We start from the raw sequence: 14,958 nt of genomic DNA, 5'->3' as shown, positions 1-14,958 counted from the left end.
TTAAGTACAATTATCTTAAGAGTTTATTAATAAAATATTCTCAAGAGAGCCAAGTCTAGACACTAGAAATTTGGTATGGCAGAGAGACTGACATTGCCATAACAGAATCAGATAACTAAGCAATTTTGGATCTGTCGAGTCCAAGTCATCTTTGATCTCAAAAGATATATTGAAGATACAACTGGAACTATGCATCCCCATCAAGCCCATGGCTCCAACTGTGTAGGCCAAGGATGACTCTCAGTTGGGTTGTGGAGAGGACTTTTTAGCCTTTCTCTTCTCTACATAGAAGAACACAAAGAGAGACACAACAGAGAATGCCGAGAAAGCAGCAGCAGCAATATCGATCGAAGTGTGTCGCCCTGTGATTGCTTCAATATCGAACAAGCTACTGGTCTTCTGGCTGTTTGTACTTTGGCCATAAGCCACCTCATGTCCATTAGAATCAACAGCATAAGCCCTCACAAAGTAGGTGGCTGTGGGCACATCCCTCTCAATCTCCCAATCATAGCTATCTTGTTTGTTCTTAGTGTATGCCTTCTCAACTATCTTGAACATGCAGGTTTTATCTTTGTCTAGCTCATCATGGGTCTTCCTCCAAGCCCTTTCCTCTTGGCTCACCGGTGAAAAGCATAGCTTCAGAACCACCTTACTGTATTTGGCATCGGCCCCGGCCATGAGTGTGGAGTTGAGTTCCCATGTCACCTTGACTGTGTCCTCCCCTGCTTTCAGTACTGCAAAGATTGAAGACAAGGGTCTCAGTAAATTAGAACACATTGATAAATTTTCACCCAAAAAAATCTTCCTCTTTCATATTGATTTCTTATTATTTACATGGGTATATATATACAAATTACAGATCCTAAGTTTGACATCAGACACACAATACTTTGAAGACTTACCTGAGCCTTTCTTTGTTGTTGTGGAGGCTATGAGAGTTCTAGGGAGGGTGGAAAAGATGACAGCCCCAAAAGCTGGTCCAAACATGAAGCAGAGAAGAATGGAGGCAATGAGAAGCCTTGATGCCATTGGAATGAGAAATGAGAAGAAGAAGCTGAGTTGTGGAAGTTGCAAAGCAGCTATTATATACAGACACATATGAAAGACAAGCTGTTGGGCATTTTTTTATTTTTTCTTTCCTAAAGTCAAATGTCCAAAGTATAGAAAGGAGATGATAAAGCCAAGCAATGACAGCAGAGAATATAATATTATGAGCAGCAGTAAGATACCGGTGGCCCATTGAGAGAAGCAAGAGGCATGGGATTTTCTTTTGTGCTTTTGGATAATTGGAAATTGGAATGAATTTTTGAATGAATTTCTTTAAAAAGTTGTCTTTTGATGTTTTTTGTGTCATTCCTCTTTGGAAATCCTCCAAGGAGCAAATGCTGGCATCTCTGTATCATGTAAAAAATTAATTAGTGGCCTAAATCTTTGCAATCACCACAAATTAATGGTGAGAGTTTACATTAAATTAATACAAAAAATTAACAACCGTAATCCAGTTTTTTTTGCCTCTCGGATAACCGGTCTTCTGCCTTTGATTCCAGTAATGGAAGCCTAATCTTCGGGCTTCTGTTACAGCGGTATATCCTTCACAACTATAAGCCAGTTAGCCTGTTGAATTTGGAGCTCCAATAGCAGTAGCCAGCAGATCCCAGATGAGAAGGTGCCTCCTTGACTTTGTCCACACTGACTTCTCACACAGCCCAAGTGCCTTTTTCATAGTCTGCAACAACTCCCCAAAGACTATATAGAGGTCACTTTTATTCAATTCATGTCTGGACAAAATGGCCTTTGGTCTTCTTAGACTGACTTCCCCTCTCAGAGTACAACTCCCATTAATTTATTCCAAATACAACCATGCCAGTTCCAAACCAGCTTCTTCTCTTAGACAATTCAACAAACAATTGTCATGCACCTGTGAAACCATGGCAAAAAGAAGTGTATATGATGATTTAGGTGACACAAAGTACAACGAGGTGCATGGATTGTACGGAAACATAAATCTGATTGAGATAATGTATTTTAATCTTGCCTGCTTAAATAAATACTCTCTTCTGGGTTTTTTCTGAAGGAACCTAGTTGCCTGGGTTTAACTCATTTGACTGATCGTCACAAATTTTTTAGTTGCTTATAAATGAGACTATGTGCTAAATCAAGCAAATTTTAAGGGTTTGTTTGAAATCCATAGAAAAGAAAAGAAAACAAGAATTTGATCATTATTATTCCTAAAAATAATTAGTAAAAATGAGATAATAATCAAAAATTTTTTTTTTATTAATTTTTTTAAGAATAATAATAGTCAAATTCTCATTTTCTTTTATTTCCATGGGGTTCTAAACATACCTTAATAGTATTTAGACAGGATCAGAAGAGTTTTCAGCTCCTCAAGACCCATGTAATCACCTACTAATCATATGGATCCATCCAAACCTGACTTGGTGATGAGATCCAACCTTGGTAATTGACTCATATAGTAATTTCTAATAAGAATAGGTGCAGTTTGTGTCATTAAAAAAAAAAAAACCTAATCACCCATTTTTCTTTCACTTATTTATGTTAGGTGTATTACTTAGCCAATTTCCTCCTATGTGAATGGGTCCTCTTTCCATGAAATCACTAGATGTAAGTGTATTATACATAGACAAAAAACTGTTATAAACAATTACTCTCATGGATCACAGACTCCTTACACTAAACAGTCGGGTGTATTCACCTTATATTATATATAACATTCAATACGTTTCAGAGTTTGAAAGAGAAATTTTAAGTGTCACTTAATGAGCAACATGCAACACATAATGAATGTTGCGGGTGTTATAGACAATACGACAAGGTGTTTTGGGCTTTGGAACCCCATAGAAAAGAAAAGAAAACGAGAATTTGACCATTATTATTTTTAAAAATATATAACAAAAAAGAGAATTTGATCGTTATCTTATTTTTATTAACTATTTTTTAGAATAAAAATGGTTAAATTTTCATTTTCTTTTCTAGGGGTTCCAAAACAGACCCTAAATACGTGTCAAGCTTCCGCGATGCCCATTTGTGCTTAGCAACCCTTAGAACAAGGAGAGAGAGAAAACTGTAATCAATTAGCCTCATGGATCACATAAGCTCTTTATAATAATTTTGAAGTAACAATCAAACATTTCTTCTCAAGCAAACGTCCACCAAACACAGTGACAACAAACTTAAAATAACATCCTCAACCAGTTTCATGCCAATTGAAAGGATTCTACTACAAGAAGTCTAAGAGAGAAATCACGTATAAGAAGGGTCCAACAGCTTCCTTCAATTAGTGAAAACCTTGATTCGATAGTAAGAGGAAGGAAGATGGAGAAGCCATCAACCATGCTGGTAGCATTTCTCTTGCTGGACTTGGCCTGCTCGGCCATGGCTACAACATGCATCGACGTATCAGGAAGTTTCCAACCGTGCATGGGAGTAGTGAATGGAACCTCGCCGATACCCTCGACGTCGTGCTGTGACGGGCTGAAGCAGATTCTGAATTTTGAGAGGCAGCTGGGTGTGCCAAGCACTTGTAACTGCACCAAGGCCATGCTCTCCAACGTGCCAGGGCTCATCATCAACTTCGACATCCAGACCCAGTGCAATGTCACCCTTGGGTTTAGCCTAAACACTACTACCTGTTAAGCCTCTCTTGATGTGTCTAATAAGGTTTGTAAGTCTGAGAGGGTGATTATATGCTTATTACAACTTCTGTGGTGTGGTTTGGTTATATTTGGTGATTCCTTCTCAGATTTTTTTGGGTTGTGATGAGTCTTGAAGGGAGCATGGAATAAGGACATGGATGTTCAGATTATTTTTTATATTTGGATGTGTTACATTTATGTTACAACATGTTCATTTTAACTTGTAGCTTGTCCAAGACCAAGATGTCCAACTTTAAAATCGAATGACTTGGCTGGTTAGTCTAATCCGACCATAAATTGGACTAGTTGAATGGGGTCCGATTCAATAAATAGTTTAAAAGACTTAGGTTTTTTTTTTTTTTTTTTGTTAGAGGGAGAATTTGAAGTGGAGACCAAATAATTGCATAGAAAATGTTATACAAAATTGCCAAACTTTTGATTGTGTCAAAAGCTAATGAAATAAATAAATTTTAATAATAGTAACCCACTTTGGTCTAACCTATGGTAGAATCCAATTTAACCCGCTTAAATCAAAACCGACCAACCTACCGATTTGATGGCCAGTTCATTTTTAATAATATTGATTTAATTATATATTTTAATTATCTACTTAAATTCTTTCATGGGATATTTATATTTCCTTTTTCTTTATTTTTATATCAAGAATTTTAAAAATAAGAATTTAGATTTTTTTATCATTATAATTGAGAAAATAACATAATTATACACATAAAAGCTTAAGAATAATGCAATGATAATGTATAAATTAAAAGAGTATAAAAAAATCCTTAGAAAAAAGATATTTGAATTAGAGTTTATCTCAACCATAAATTCACTCAAATAAAAATTATTGAATTGCCCTTATATATAATCCAATAATCGATTAATCGGGTACGCAATATCCCTTCCCAAGTCATCTTCCTTCTAATAAGCAGTAAAACATGTGATCGAGTAAAATTACCTGCACCTAATCTATTAAAGTTTTTTGCTATACTTTTATTCTTTTTAATAAACGATAAACAAAAAATTGGGTAAACAAATAAAATTCATAATGGTAATTAAATTGATTACATTTTTTATAAATAATTTAAAATCAATGATAGTTTTTGGAATGTAACACATGCACTAGAGACCTTAATATGACACCAACAGTTGCCTCCACTCACCTTTGTTTCCATTGTCTCCAACACAAGAGGTAGAAGATTTTTAACTTGTTGTCACATCATTCTTAGGATAGTGTTTGAAATGTCACATAAAGCTCAGTTTGATGTGTGTGTGTGGGAGAGGCAAAAACAAAGTCCATAGTGCTCCTAGAAACTAAAAACCTTAGTTTAATTTACAAGATTTGGAGAACAAACCTTTGAAATAGCCAATTTTGAAGAACTTAATCATAATAATTCAATTCAAGAAATTTAGTCACAAAGCAATGTATTTTTTATGACAAAAAATTTTAGAATTTACTTAAAAAAATCAAACATTTCCCGATGAATATTAAATTCATATGTAGAGACGAATTTTTGCTAGTGACTATAAAGATTTGGTAAATACTTTTCTCGACGAATTTAAAAATTCCCTCGGACAAAATGTACTTTTCTCATTAAAGATAAAAAATTTTCCCAACGAATTTTAACTCGAACTTTTTCAGCCAATTTTGAAATTCATTGGAAAAGGTACAACAAATTTTAAAACCTGTATATAGTTGTCTGATAAGATCAAACATCAACTAATTACAAATATCAAGCAAAGTTTGATTTTCTGAACTAATATTAGAATTTTAATTACACATTTATCTTATCTTGGCAATGACAACAAGACTTTTATTTATGATAAGAATTTTTATTTAATTTTGGTCTATAGAAAATAATAAAAAAATAATAATTATTTTTGCATGAGAAAGTCATGGATGGCTCCCATGGTTGGCCACTTAAATTTATCATTAAATCATTGTTTAGTAACTCAAATCATGCTTTCATAACCTTAAACTTAGAACTTATCTAGGCAACCTTATAATTCCCTAAGAATTGGAATTTATTGGAAGAAGATAGTCGTTTTCTTGACTCAAAAAAGGTGGAATGATACCCGTATCTCCATTGTTTGGAAATGAGAGAGAGAGAGAAGAGAGAGAGAGAGAGGCCCATAATGATACAGGCCCATGAAACTTAAAAAGAGAGAGAAAAATAATTAATAAAAAATGAAAAGAATCTGGGGGGCTTCACGGTCTCTGCATCGAGAGTATACAGCAGTTTCTCGCTTTCTTGCCTTCCTGCCTTCTTGCCCTTTTTTTCGTCCGCGTTCAGACGAAAACCCTTCATTTGGTGCATGCGACCGGAGCTCCGGCTCCAACAAGGAGCCCTAGCTCGCACTGTTTTTTGATTCTACGACGACCCATTTGTGTTTCAGATCTTGACAATGTCGAAGGCGTGGGGAGGAGTCGGCGCCTGGGCAGCCGAGACCGAGCGGGCCGATGCGGAGGAGCGGGAGCGGCAATTGGAGGCCGCGGACGCCACCCCGGCCGAGTCTCAGAGCTTCCCTAGTTTGAAAGAAGCGGCAGCCGCGAAGCCCAAGAAGAAAAAGCCGATGACTTTGTCGGAGTTCGCCACCGGGACTAAAGTTGGGCCCGGGACTGCTTCAAGGTATGATTCCTCCAACCGATTGACGACGGAGGAGATGATGAGGCTACCCACTGGGCCGAAGGAGCGTTCGGCGGATGAGATCGAGCCACGCCGGTTCGGTGCTGGATTTTCTTCGTTCTCGCGCTCGGGGCCACCCCCTCGGCGGTCGGACGAGGGAGATGCGTCGTGGGGTGCTTCTGGACGGAGGTCTTATGGCAGTGGGTTTGATGATGAACGGCGGGATCCGCCGCGTAGGGTTTCTGACTACGATCAGCCGTCCAGGGCCGACGAGGTCGACAATTGGGCGACCACTAAGAAACCCATTTCTTACGGTTCTGTTGATTCCGCGCGGAACGACCGCGACAGGTATTCGGCTCTTGGGACGGGTGGTGGCTCACGCGCTGATGAGGTTGATAACTGGGCTTCAGCCAAGAAGCCCCTTCCGGCGACGTTTGGTTCAGGGTTTAGAGATTCGCCTGTGGATCGTGAGAGGCCGAGGCTGGTTTTAGATAAGCCACGGGGTGATGCAGTGTCGACTGAGTCCACAAGGGGTACGAAACCCAGTCCTTTCGGGGCGGCACGACCTAGGGAGGAGGTTTTGGCTCAGAAGGGACTCGACTGGAGGAAATTTGATTCGGAAATCGAGACCAAGAAGATGAGCCGGCCCACGAGCTCCCAGTCGAGCAGGCCGTCAAGTGCACAATCTAGCCGCCCTGAGAGCCCTGCTAGTACTGAAGTTGCACCGAAGCCCAGACCGAAGATAAATCCATTCGGTGATGCAAAACCAAGGGAAGTTTTACTGGAAGAGCAGGGGAAGGATTGGCGGAAAATGGACTTCGAGTTGGAGCATCGACGAGTTGACAGGTTTGAACTCTTGTGTTTCTTCTTTCATTTTTATACGTTTTTTGAATTTTCTGTGTTCTGTCCTGAATGCTATGTTCTAGACAATTTTGAAGCCTTATTACGAGTCGCATTACACTCATCCTAATTTTCCCATTCTTTTATTCTCTGGGTGTAGAAAAGAATGTAGAAAAGAATAATAGTGAGTTGGATGAACATTGGCTTAACCATTCTTGGGTTCATGATGAAATCTATTGATGGGGAGCGAACTAGAAACTTGGTTTACGAGGTTTAAGACTAGAAATGAAATGGTTGATTGTTAACTTTCAAAAAAAAATGTTAATGGTAAAAAAATCATTTTAGTTGTTTCATTATTACTCGATTGATTGAAGAATTGATTTTTTTTTTATAATATATTTAGATGAGTAAGTAACTCCTTTCTTTGGGGTCAAATTCTTTATCTTGGAGTTTGACTAATTCCCCCTGAGAAAATGAGAAATTTACAACAGTCCTTTTGTGCCTTTTCATTTTTATTTATTTTTGAGTAAATTTTTTTGATAGGTCAAATATTTTTTGAGAAGGATTTTAGGTCAAAACAGAAAGAAATTGTTTTTACCATCTGCATATTCATTATTCTTTTATGGTACCATGCATAAAAAAAGAGAATTTGCCTGAAATGGCTATGGAGTGTTTGCGTTTGGCAGTCATTTGCAATCTCTTTATAGCTTACTATAATTGTTGAATCAACTTGGTAATTCTTTTTTCTATCTGTATCTTTATAACATTATCATTGTTCAGCCCTTATGGGGAAAGAAAAGAAACAAAAGAACTTAGTAACTTTCCTCTGGTTTGATGTATACTTAGGGTTCCTGCATGTGTTTCCCCTTGATGTATACTTAGGGTTCCTGCTTGTGTTTCCCCTTTATTTCTGTCTTCTTCCTTGTCTACCTGGAGTTCTCATATTTTCTCTTTGTCCTTAAATAAATGTTCTCATTGTTCATTTTAAAAAAATATTTATCCTTTTTTTTGTGAAAAAAATATTTCTCCTTCCTTGTTTCAAGACTATGTATTGTAGGAGGGGTATCCTTACCCTTGGGGCTGGACAATGTTTCTCATCCCTTCAGTTGTAATGGCATTATGGTTAATATAATATTCCATCAGTGAAAAAAAAATTCTACACTGTTGTTCAAGTAAGAAAAAAAAAAACTCACTAATTGTTTATGTCAAGGTTGTCTTATATGGATATTTTAGCTGGTATTTATAAAATATTTTTCGGGTATGAATATTCTTTCCTGTATTCAGCCATGAATCTTTTTTTTTCAGTTATTTTTATTTTTATTTTATTTAAAAAATGTAATTTTTTAAAATTTATTTTGTTTCTGATAACAATAGGATTTACTCTCTGTACCATTTAAAAGATAGAAAGTTATTTTTTTGAGGTTGCAGGTTTCAAGCCTTTTAAAAAAAACATGCTTCTTATGCTTCTTTTTTATTATAAAAGGACTTTTTTTTACTTTCTTTTTTAAAGGCTCACAAGTTTTTTCTTTTTGAATGTTGATTTACACATGCATGCACCCCCTTTACCCGTGGTGAGACTTGAACCCAATACCTCACTGTACAACCCCTTCATGTGACTTTGAGCCGAAGGGCCAACTCACGAAAGGCCCACAAGTTTGAATATGTCCATGTTTTCTGTGCTTAAGATCGTCCACTATTTTGGGTTATCTTCATGAATGGTCTAAGGTCTGAGTTTGATGTGAAAAGTTGGCGGTCTAAGGTATCCACTCATGGCATGACATGACCATGGTCAGGAGTATATCTTTTCAAAATTACTGTCAAAATTACTGTAACATCTTGTCTCTTCCCACTCTTATTTTCTGTCTCTTTTCACACTAACATCTTTTCAAAGTTGGCGGTGTAAGGTATCCACTCATGGCATGATATGACCAGTTCTCGTGATGACATTGCTTTCCTTAAAAAAAAATAGATCCATGTGCAACAGTAATGTTGGTGGTAAATAATTCCACTATTCTGTGGCTATGCATGTATCTTTTGTCTCAAGTTAGTTTTTTAAAAGCGAAACAAATTGTTTTTTTTTTATAAAGATGTATTTATATTAACAAGAGAAAAATTACAAAGAGGAGGGAGCAGATCCCTAACAACAAGCGATTGTAAGATAGCTCCCTGCTTGGCAAACACATCTGTTACCGAATTTGCGGATCTTGGAATGTGAGACCAAATACAAGATAAAATTAAGGTAATTTCTAGAATCTCCCGAAAGATGTCCCAATGGCGCCAACGGGGGAGGGGATGCACACTCACACCAACCAATGACCACCTTCGAGGCCCCTTTAATGTGAAGGGGACCACACGGAGCCCGTGGAGGAGGCCATGTAGTTCAGCTGATGTAAAATCAGGTGCTTAAAGGGCCGGCATATGAGAAATGCTGATTACCGGAAGGATCCGAAATAACACCTCCGAAGCCAGCAATCCCGGGATTACCAAGAGAAGAGTCATCAAAGTTCAACTTAAGGTAATCGGGATCAGGAGGGGTCCATTCACGGATAGGGGTACCCAAAAAGGAGGAGAAAGACTTCTTAATCAGAAGCCAAGAAGAGATATGTCCCACCACTTGGTTTGCGACACGTACCGTTGATTCACTTTTTGCATCGAACCGCCTTCGGTTGCGTTCATTCCAAAACCGCCACGGAATGAAACTAGCACAAGCAGAGAACATCTCTTTTCCAAGACTAGGAAGGGGAGTACCAATGAGCGACTGGCTGAAAGAGATCAGATCAGCCATCATGCAGAATTGTAACCTCAACATACTAAGAATGGGAGTCCACATCCTCCACGAGAAGATGCATTATAGCAGAATGTGGCTTGTGGTTTCAGTTTCAATGTTGCAAAAAGGGCACAAGGGGTCGATTGAGGAGTGTCCTCTTCTTCTAAGCACGTCTGCTGAGGGAATCTTGCGTTGACAGGCGCTCCACATGAAGAATTTTATCTTAGGAGGTGCACAAAGACGCCATACAAAGTAGACCTCATGCTCCCTTTGAGACGAATACCAGCCGTTAATGTATCTGAATGCAGATGATACAGAGGAAGTACCTCTTTTGTCCGGCCACCAAATGAGCTTGTTGGTCTCCGAAGGTCGAATTTTTACCGAGTTTAATGAATCCATCAAGCGATTGGCTTCCAAAGCCTCTGTGTGAAAAGACCCCTTCTGGGATCAAGGCTCAGACCACCCTCAAAAGCATCAACTACTGATATGTTTCTACGTGCAGAGAGGAGAAAAAGACTTCTGAAAGCATTCTGTAGCGGCTCCTATCCCATCCACAAATCATCCCAAAACAAATTGTCGTAGGAGAACATTGGTATAGGCTTAGAAACATCTTATGTTTATTTCATTAGACAATTACTGGGTCAGGACAACTTACTATGAGGCCTTGCTTGGTACAAAGTGTTTTAAATTATAGGGCATTTTTGAGGTATATGGCAAATTTTGGGAGCCTAGATTAAAAGGAATTTGAGGTCTACTAGACCTTTTTTTCTGTCGGGAATTTGACATTCATGGATGTTTCTATTTGCTTTCTTTTTATTCTTGGTATTATTTTATTTGAAATGTGAGTATAAGTTATAGTTGTATTTGTTTCTCCCTTCTGTGATATTGAACTTCTGATCATTCCTTTGTTTCTTTATGTGTTCTTTTTGTTTCCTGCCATATCTATTTTTCCCTGGAATATAGCTTTAAAAATTCTGTAATTCTTCATTTAAAAAAAAAATTCTGTAATTCTTCCCTTGGAAGTTTTTTTGTTTTAGGTTTCTGATTCTCATCATTATAAGAAAAGTCGTATATCCACCAAAGTACTCTCCCAATATGCTCATATTAAAAACTGGCTGTGTTGCCACTAGATTTGCCTGGGAAAAGGTACTGCAGCAACCATTTGGCAAATTTATTCAATTTACGCCTTTTCATACCAGTTGTATTGGCTCTTATGAGAATTTTAATTTTTTCGTGAAGAGGTGCTTGGGCCAAACACTGAAGGCTGGTACAGCAAGACTAACTTAATGGTTGCTTTTGACATACTGAGAGAAGATTTTTGAATTGAAAGAGATGGAATAAATGTCTTAGGGAGTGCAGAATATGTTTTGAGTCGGCTGATTATTGATGAAACATGACTTGTTAAGGCAAGAGCCAGAAATGTGGAAAGAATATCATTTATGGAAACATGACTCTGAAATAATGTTTGGATGGAAAGGTTAAGGTTGTGGTGCTTTGCGGTCTTTGTATATTTTTGCTGATCCCAGGTCTTTGTATATGTTGAACCCCAAGCTCCTTCCCTCTTGTTTGGTGATGGTGTATTATTTTTGCTGTCTGTATATTTGCGTTAGCATCGACTTTATTGCTGATCTCAGATGAATCTGTGTTATTAGAGACCTGGACCACACCAACTGGTTGAACCGGGTTCAACTGGACCCAGCCTCTCTACTGGGAATGAAAACACTAAAAACTGGAAATATTAAAAACCGGCTGGGTCAGCTGGCATCCGGTCTGTGTTGTGGGAGGCTTGAAACACTGCCCCATTATGGACATTGGCGAGGGAGGAGTCTCTCCCCTCCCTGCTGTCTGGGTCAGCTGACATCCGATTCAAGTGGGGGAGATCTTTTCCCCCCTACTTGTGACACTGCCTCATTGTGGACACAGGCGAGGGAGAGGCTCTCTTGTAGACGATTGAAGGAAGCTTTTTCCTGGTCTGTTACTTTATAAAATTTTTATTTAAAAAAATGTGATTATGATGTCATATCGGGCCAACCGGCAGTCAAGCTTGGTTGACCTGGGTTGAACCTCAATTTTTATTATGTAGATGGTTATGTATTGTTGTTTCATGGTCAGTGTTTTGGGCATTTTAAAGGTGGACGATGTTATATTGCTAACAATTACATGTATTTGACTTGAACTCATATCATCATAACACAAATTCTTCTAGGAAGTTTTTTTTGCATTGATATTGGGTGATGGTGTCAATCTTTGTGATGATGAATTCCAGAGCCGAGACAGCGGAGGAAAAGATGCTCAAAGAAGAGATAAATCATTTGAAAAAAGAGCTTGCCAAAGAATCTCAAGCTAATGAAAATGGTGAATCAATTGATAAAGCTGGTAGCCTGCATGAGGAACTTCTTCGTAGGGAGAGGGATCTGGAGCTTTTGACGCGTGAGCTGGACGACAAAATCCGATTTGGGCAGCGGGCTTCTGAAAGGCCAGGGTGTGGGTCTGGTGGAGTTGGTCCTGGACTTCCTGAGAGGCCACCATCTCAATCTGGCAGGCAAGAGGAATCCAGAAGTATGGAGTTTGTGGATAGGCCTCGATCTCGTAGAAGTGCAGATACTTGGAGCAGGGGTGATGATAGAAGAGGAGCAGCATTTCAGGGCAGGGATAGGGGATTGATTAGCAACCGAGATTTGGACAGGTGATTGTTTGTTGCACACCATGACTGTTTTGTATCGATTGTACTGTGTTTTTCTTTTTTTTCAGTTTTGGCTGATATGTTTCTATTGAAAAATGTTGCGTTATTTTTTTTTAGTTCTTTTATACTTATTGTAGGCTGTTCTTTAGGTGTTGTTTTATTAACTGCCATAATAAATTGGAAACAAAGTGGGAAAAAATGATTAGTCCAGGAAATCCCATAGTGACAGGAATGAAGTAACAACGATCCCTAACTTCCTGCGCTTAATGGCTAAGAAAACCCTTTAATTTTATTAGTTTGACTTTGATTTTGATTGTCAATGAAGTATTTCTTATTGTTAGGAGTGTAGTCCATAGAAATATTAATAACATAAAGACTCACATGTATTTCATTTATTTATCTAAATTATAAGGAAACAAGCAAAAACAAATCAGTTGGACATGGGGTTGAGGTGATTGTGGAAAGAACTCTTGTTCAATTTTCTTAATCAAATTCATAAGAGAGCATTTTAATGTAATCAATTCTTTCTTTTCCTTGAGTTAATTAGCCATCCACTGGGAGTTACAGATTGAATACTTGTACTTCAATACTAAATCCAATAAATCTAAGTATAGATCTGGAAGAAGGTTTTTGTTTCCAAATGGTTCGGATTCAGTGGATTGTGACGAATCTGTGGGTCAGTAAATGGTAGTGCTGAATAGTCAGTATGAATTATTCTTTGCATTGTTTTACTGGAAATTCTTGTTTCCTTCTAGGTTCTCCATCTTGAGCTCTTTTTAGAGATTCACTATTTTATTGTATGTAGTTTAACCATTCAAAAAATTAAATTTAGCTGATTGCAATTTTGGCCTCATTTAAGAGAGAATTGTTAATATGTGTCACACAACTCTTTGACAGTTATGCACTGGCTTCTCATTTGGTCACATCTTTTGTCATGTATTGTGCATGCTTCATGAGATAATCAACCATCAAACTGGTAACCATCTTTCGTGAGGCCTGTGCTGTTGCATTCTTGAATCCCCATCCTCAGAATTTTGAAACTGTTAGACTTCTTATTGTTTAAATAAGAATCAATATGAAAGTGGAACTTATTCTTTAATTGTTGAAAGAGTTCGGGAACAAGTGACTTCCAGGAACTTGTAGGTGGGATTTGCCAAGTGCATCTAGGATGGCTTTTTGGTGCATGTCCTTTTTCAGGGAAGCAGACCTTCTACTTGCCAGATATCTCTTACTAAATTGTTATTAGTATGAAGTGTCTGTAGTTTTCTATAATGGTTTTTTTGGATATGTTGTATTTGTCTGCACTGTCCCAGGATTTTGAACTTGTAATTTTTGCTTTGTGGTGGGGTAACTTGTACTTTTTTGTTATTTTAAAACCCAAGTTCTTATTCATCCGGGGGTAATTTCCCCTTCAAAAATTTCATTTGTATTTTGTGGTGGGGTAACTTGTACTTTTTTGTTATTTTAAAACCCAAATTCTTATTCATCTGGGGGTAATTGCCCTTTTAAAAATTAATATAAGAACGGGTTGCCTCATGTTCCAAGGTACAGGAAGCACTGAAACCCTTGGCTAAGTGGACATCATTCTTTTCTATTTCGTTTTTGTTCTTAAGAGTAATATTACAAGGCAATCCTTTTGTTTTGCAGGTCCAAGTCAAAGGATAGATGGTGAAGCCTCTGTTGGTGCGGTGGATAATTGTTTGTTTCTTTGTTTTTGACACCAAAAAAGTTAAATAATGTTTAACTTCTTTCTTTTTTGGTTTAAACTGATTCGACTTGAGATAATTCTTGGATACTGGGAAAGAACTCTTATTTATTTTATCAATACTTTGATACATTGTAAAATTTATTCTTTTTCTGCCTCTGTTATGTGCTTTTGTTCTTTTTGGTTTCTCTTATTCTGATTTCAGGGCTAAAAGCAGCTTCAGTCAGCCTGTATACTGTTACGATCAATGATCCTATCTCATTATTTTGATCCCATTTGACTCAGCAAATTCTTATAGTTGATTAAAAAAGGGGCAATTTGCCTTTGGAAAATTAGCTTTTAGGCCCAGGTGGTTGATATGCGCTTCTGTTTAAACTTTGTGGTGTCATAGCAGCATAAGTTGGTCAAAAGTTGGTGGATTGTGTTTTGGTGCATGTTGGGTGGAGAGTTTCCATCACTGTTAATGTAGCCTTCGCGTTGTGCAACAGCAAACTTGCTTGCTGCTTAAATCTTCCAAGTTTTGCTCTAATTAGTGTTCTAACTTTGCATTGGAGACTTGACACAGAGACAGGGCCTGCCCCCCATCTTGGACCAAGTGACCGAAGGGAAGGGAGAAAGATCCCTTCTCCACTTCTAGTTTTTTCTATGAAAATCTCTCTGCCAAGGGGAATTGGGGG

The 14,958-nt window shown here is 37.9% G+C and overlaps 2 protein-coding genes across 2 annotated transcripts; one reads left to right on the top strand and one right to left on the bottom strand.

Annotated features, from left to right (window-relative positions):
- Positions 1–240: 240 nt before the first annotated feature.
- LOC137949822 (high-affinity nitrate transporter 3.1-like) lies at positions 241–1,029 on the bottom strand. The gene is made up of 2 exons (XM_068796019.1): positions 903–1,029; positions 241–734 (listed from the first exon to the last, which is right to left on the bottom strand). Exons 1-2 carry the CDS (start codon positions 1,027–1,029, stop codon positions 241–243), a joined length of 621 nt encoding a protein of 206 aa, XP_068652120.1.
- A 4,870-nt stretch (positions 1,030–5,899) lies between these two features.
- On the top strand, positions 5,900–14,439 carry LOC137953900 (eukaryotic translation initiation factor 4B1). The gene is made up of 3 exons (XM_068801452.1): positions 5,900–7,132; positions 12,160–12,579; positions 14,224–14,439. The coding sequence occupies exons 1-3, from the start codon at positions 6,066–6,068 to the stop codon at positions 14,246–14,248; spliced, it is 1,512 nt and encodes a 503-aa protein (XP_068657553.1). The 5' UTR covers positions 5,900–6,065; the 3' UTR covers positions 14,249–14,439.
- The last annotated feature ends 519 nt before the right edge of the window (positions 14,440–14,958 follow it).

The sequence above is a fragment of the Aristolochia californica genome, unplaced genomic scaffold, assembly GCF_029961685.1.
Source record: "Aristolochia californica isolate CCGP_79_NKW_82.1479 unplaced genomic scaffold, dmAriCali1.0.hap1 SCAF_1, whole genome shotgun sequence".
Taxonomy (NCBI): Eukaryota; Viridiplantae; Streptophyta; class Magnoliopsida; order Piperales; family Aristolochiaceae; genus Aristolochia; species Aristolochia californica.
Note: the sequence above shows the minus strand (reverse complement) of the source record. Positions and strands in the feature narration are given on the sequence as shown.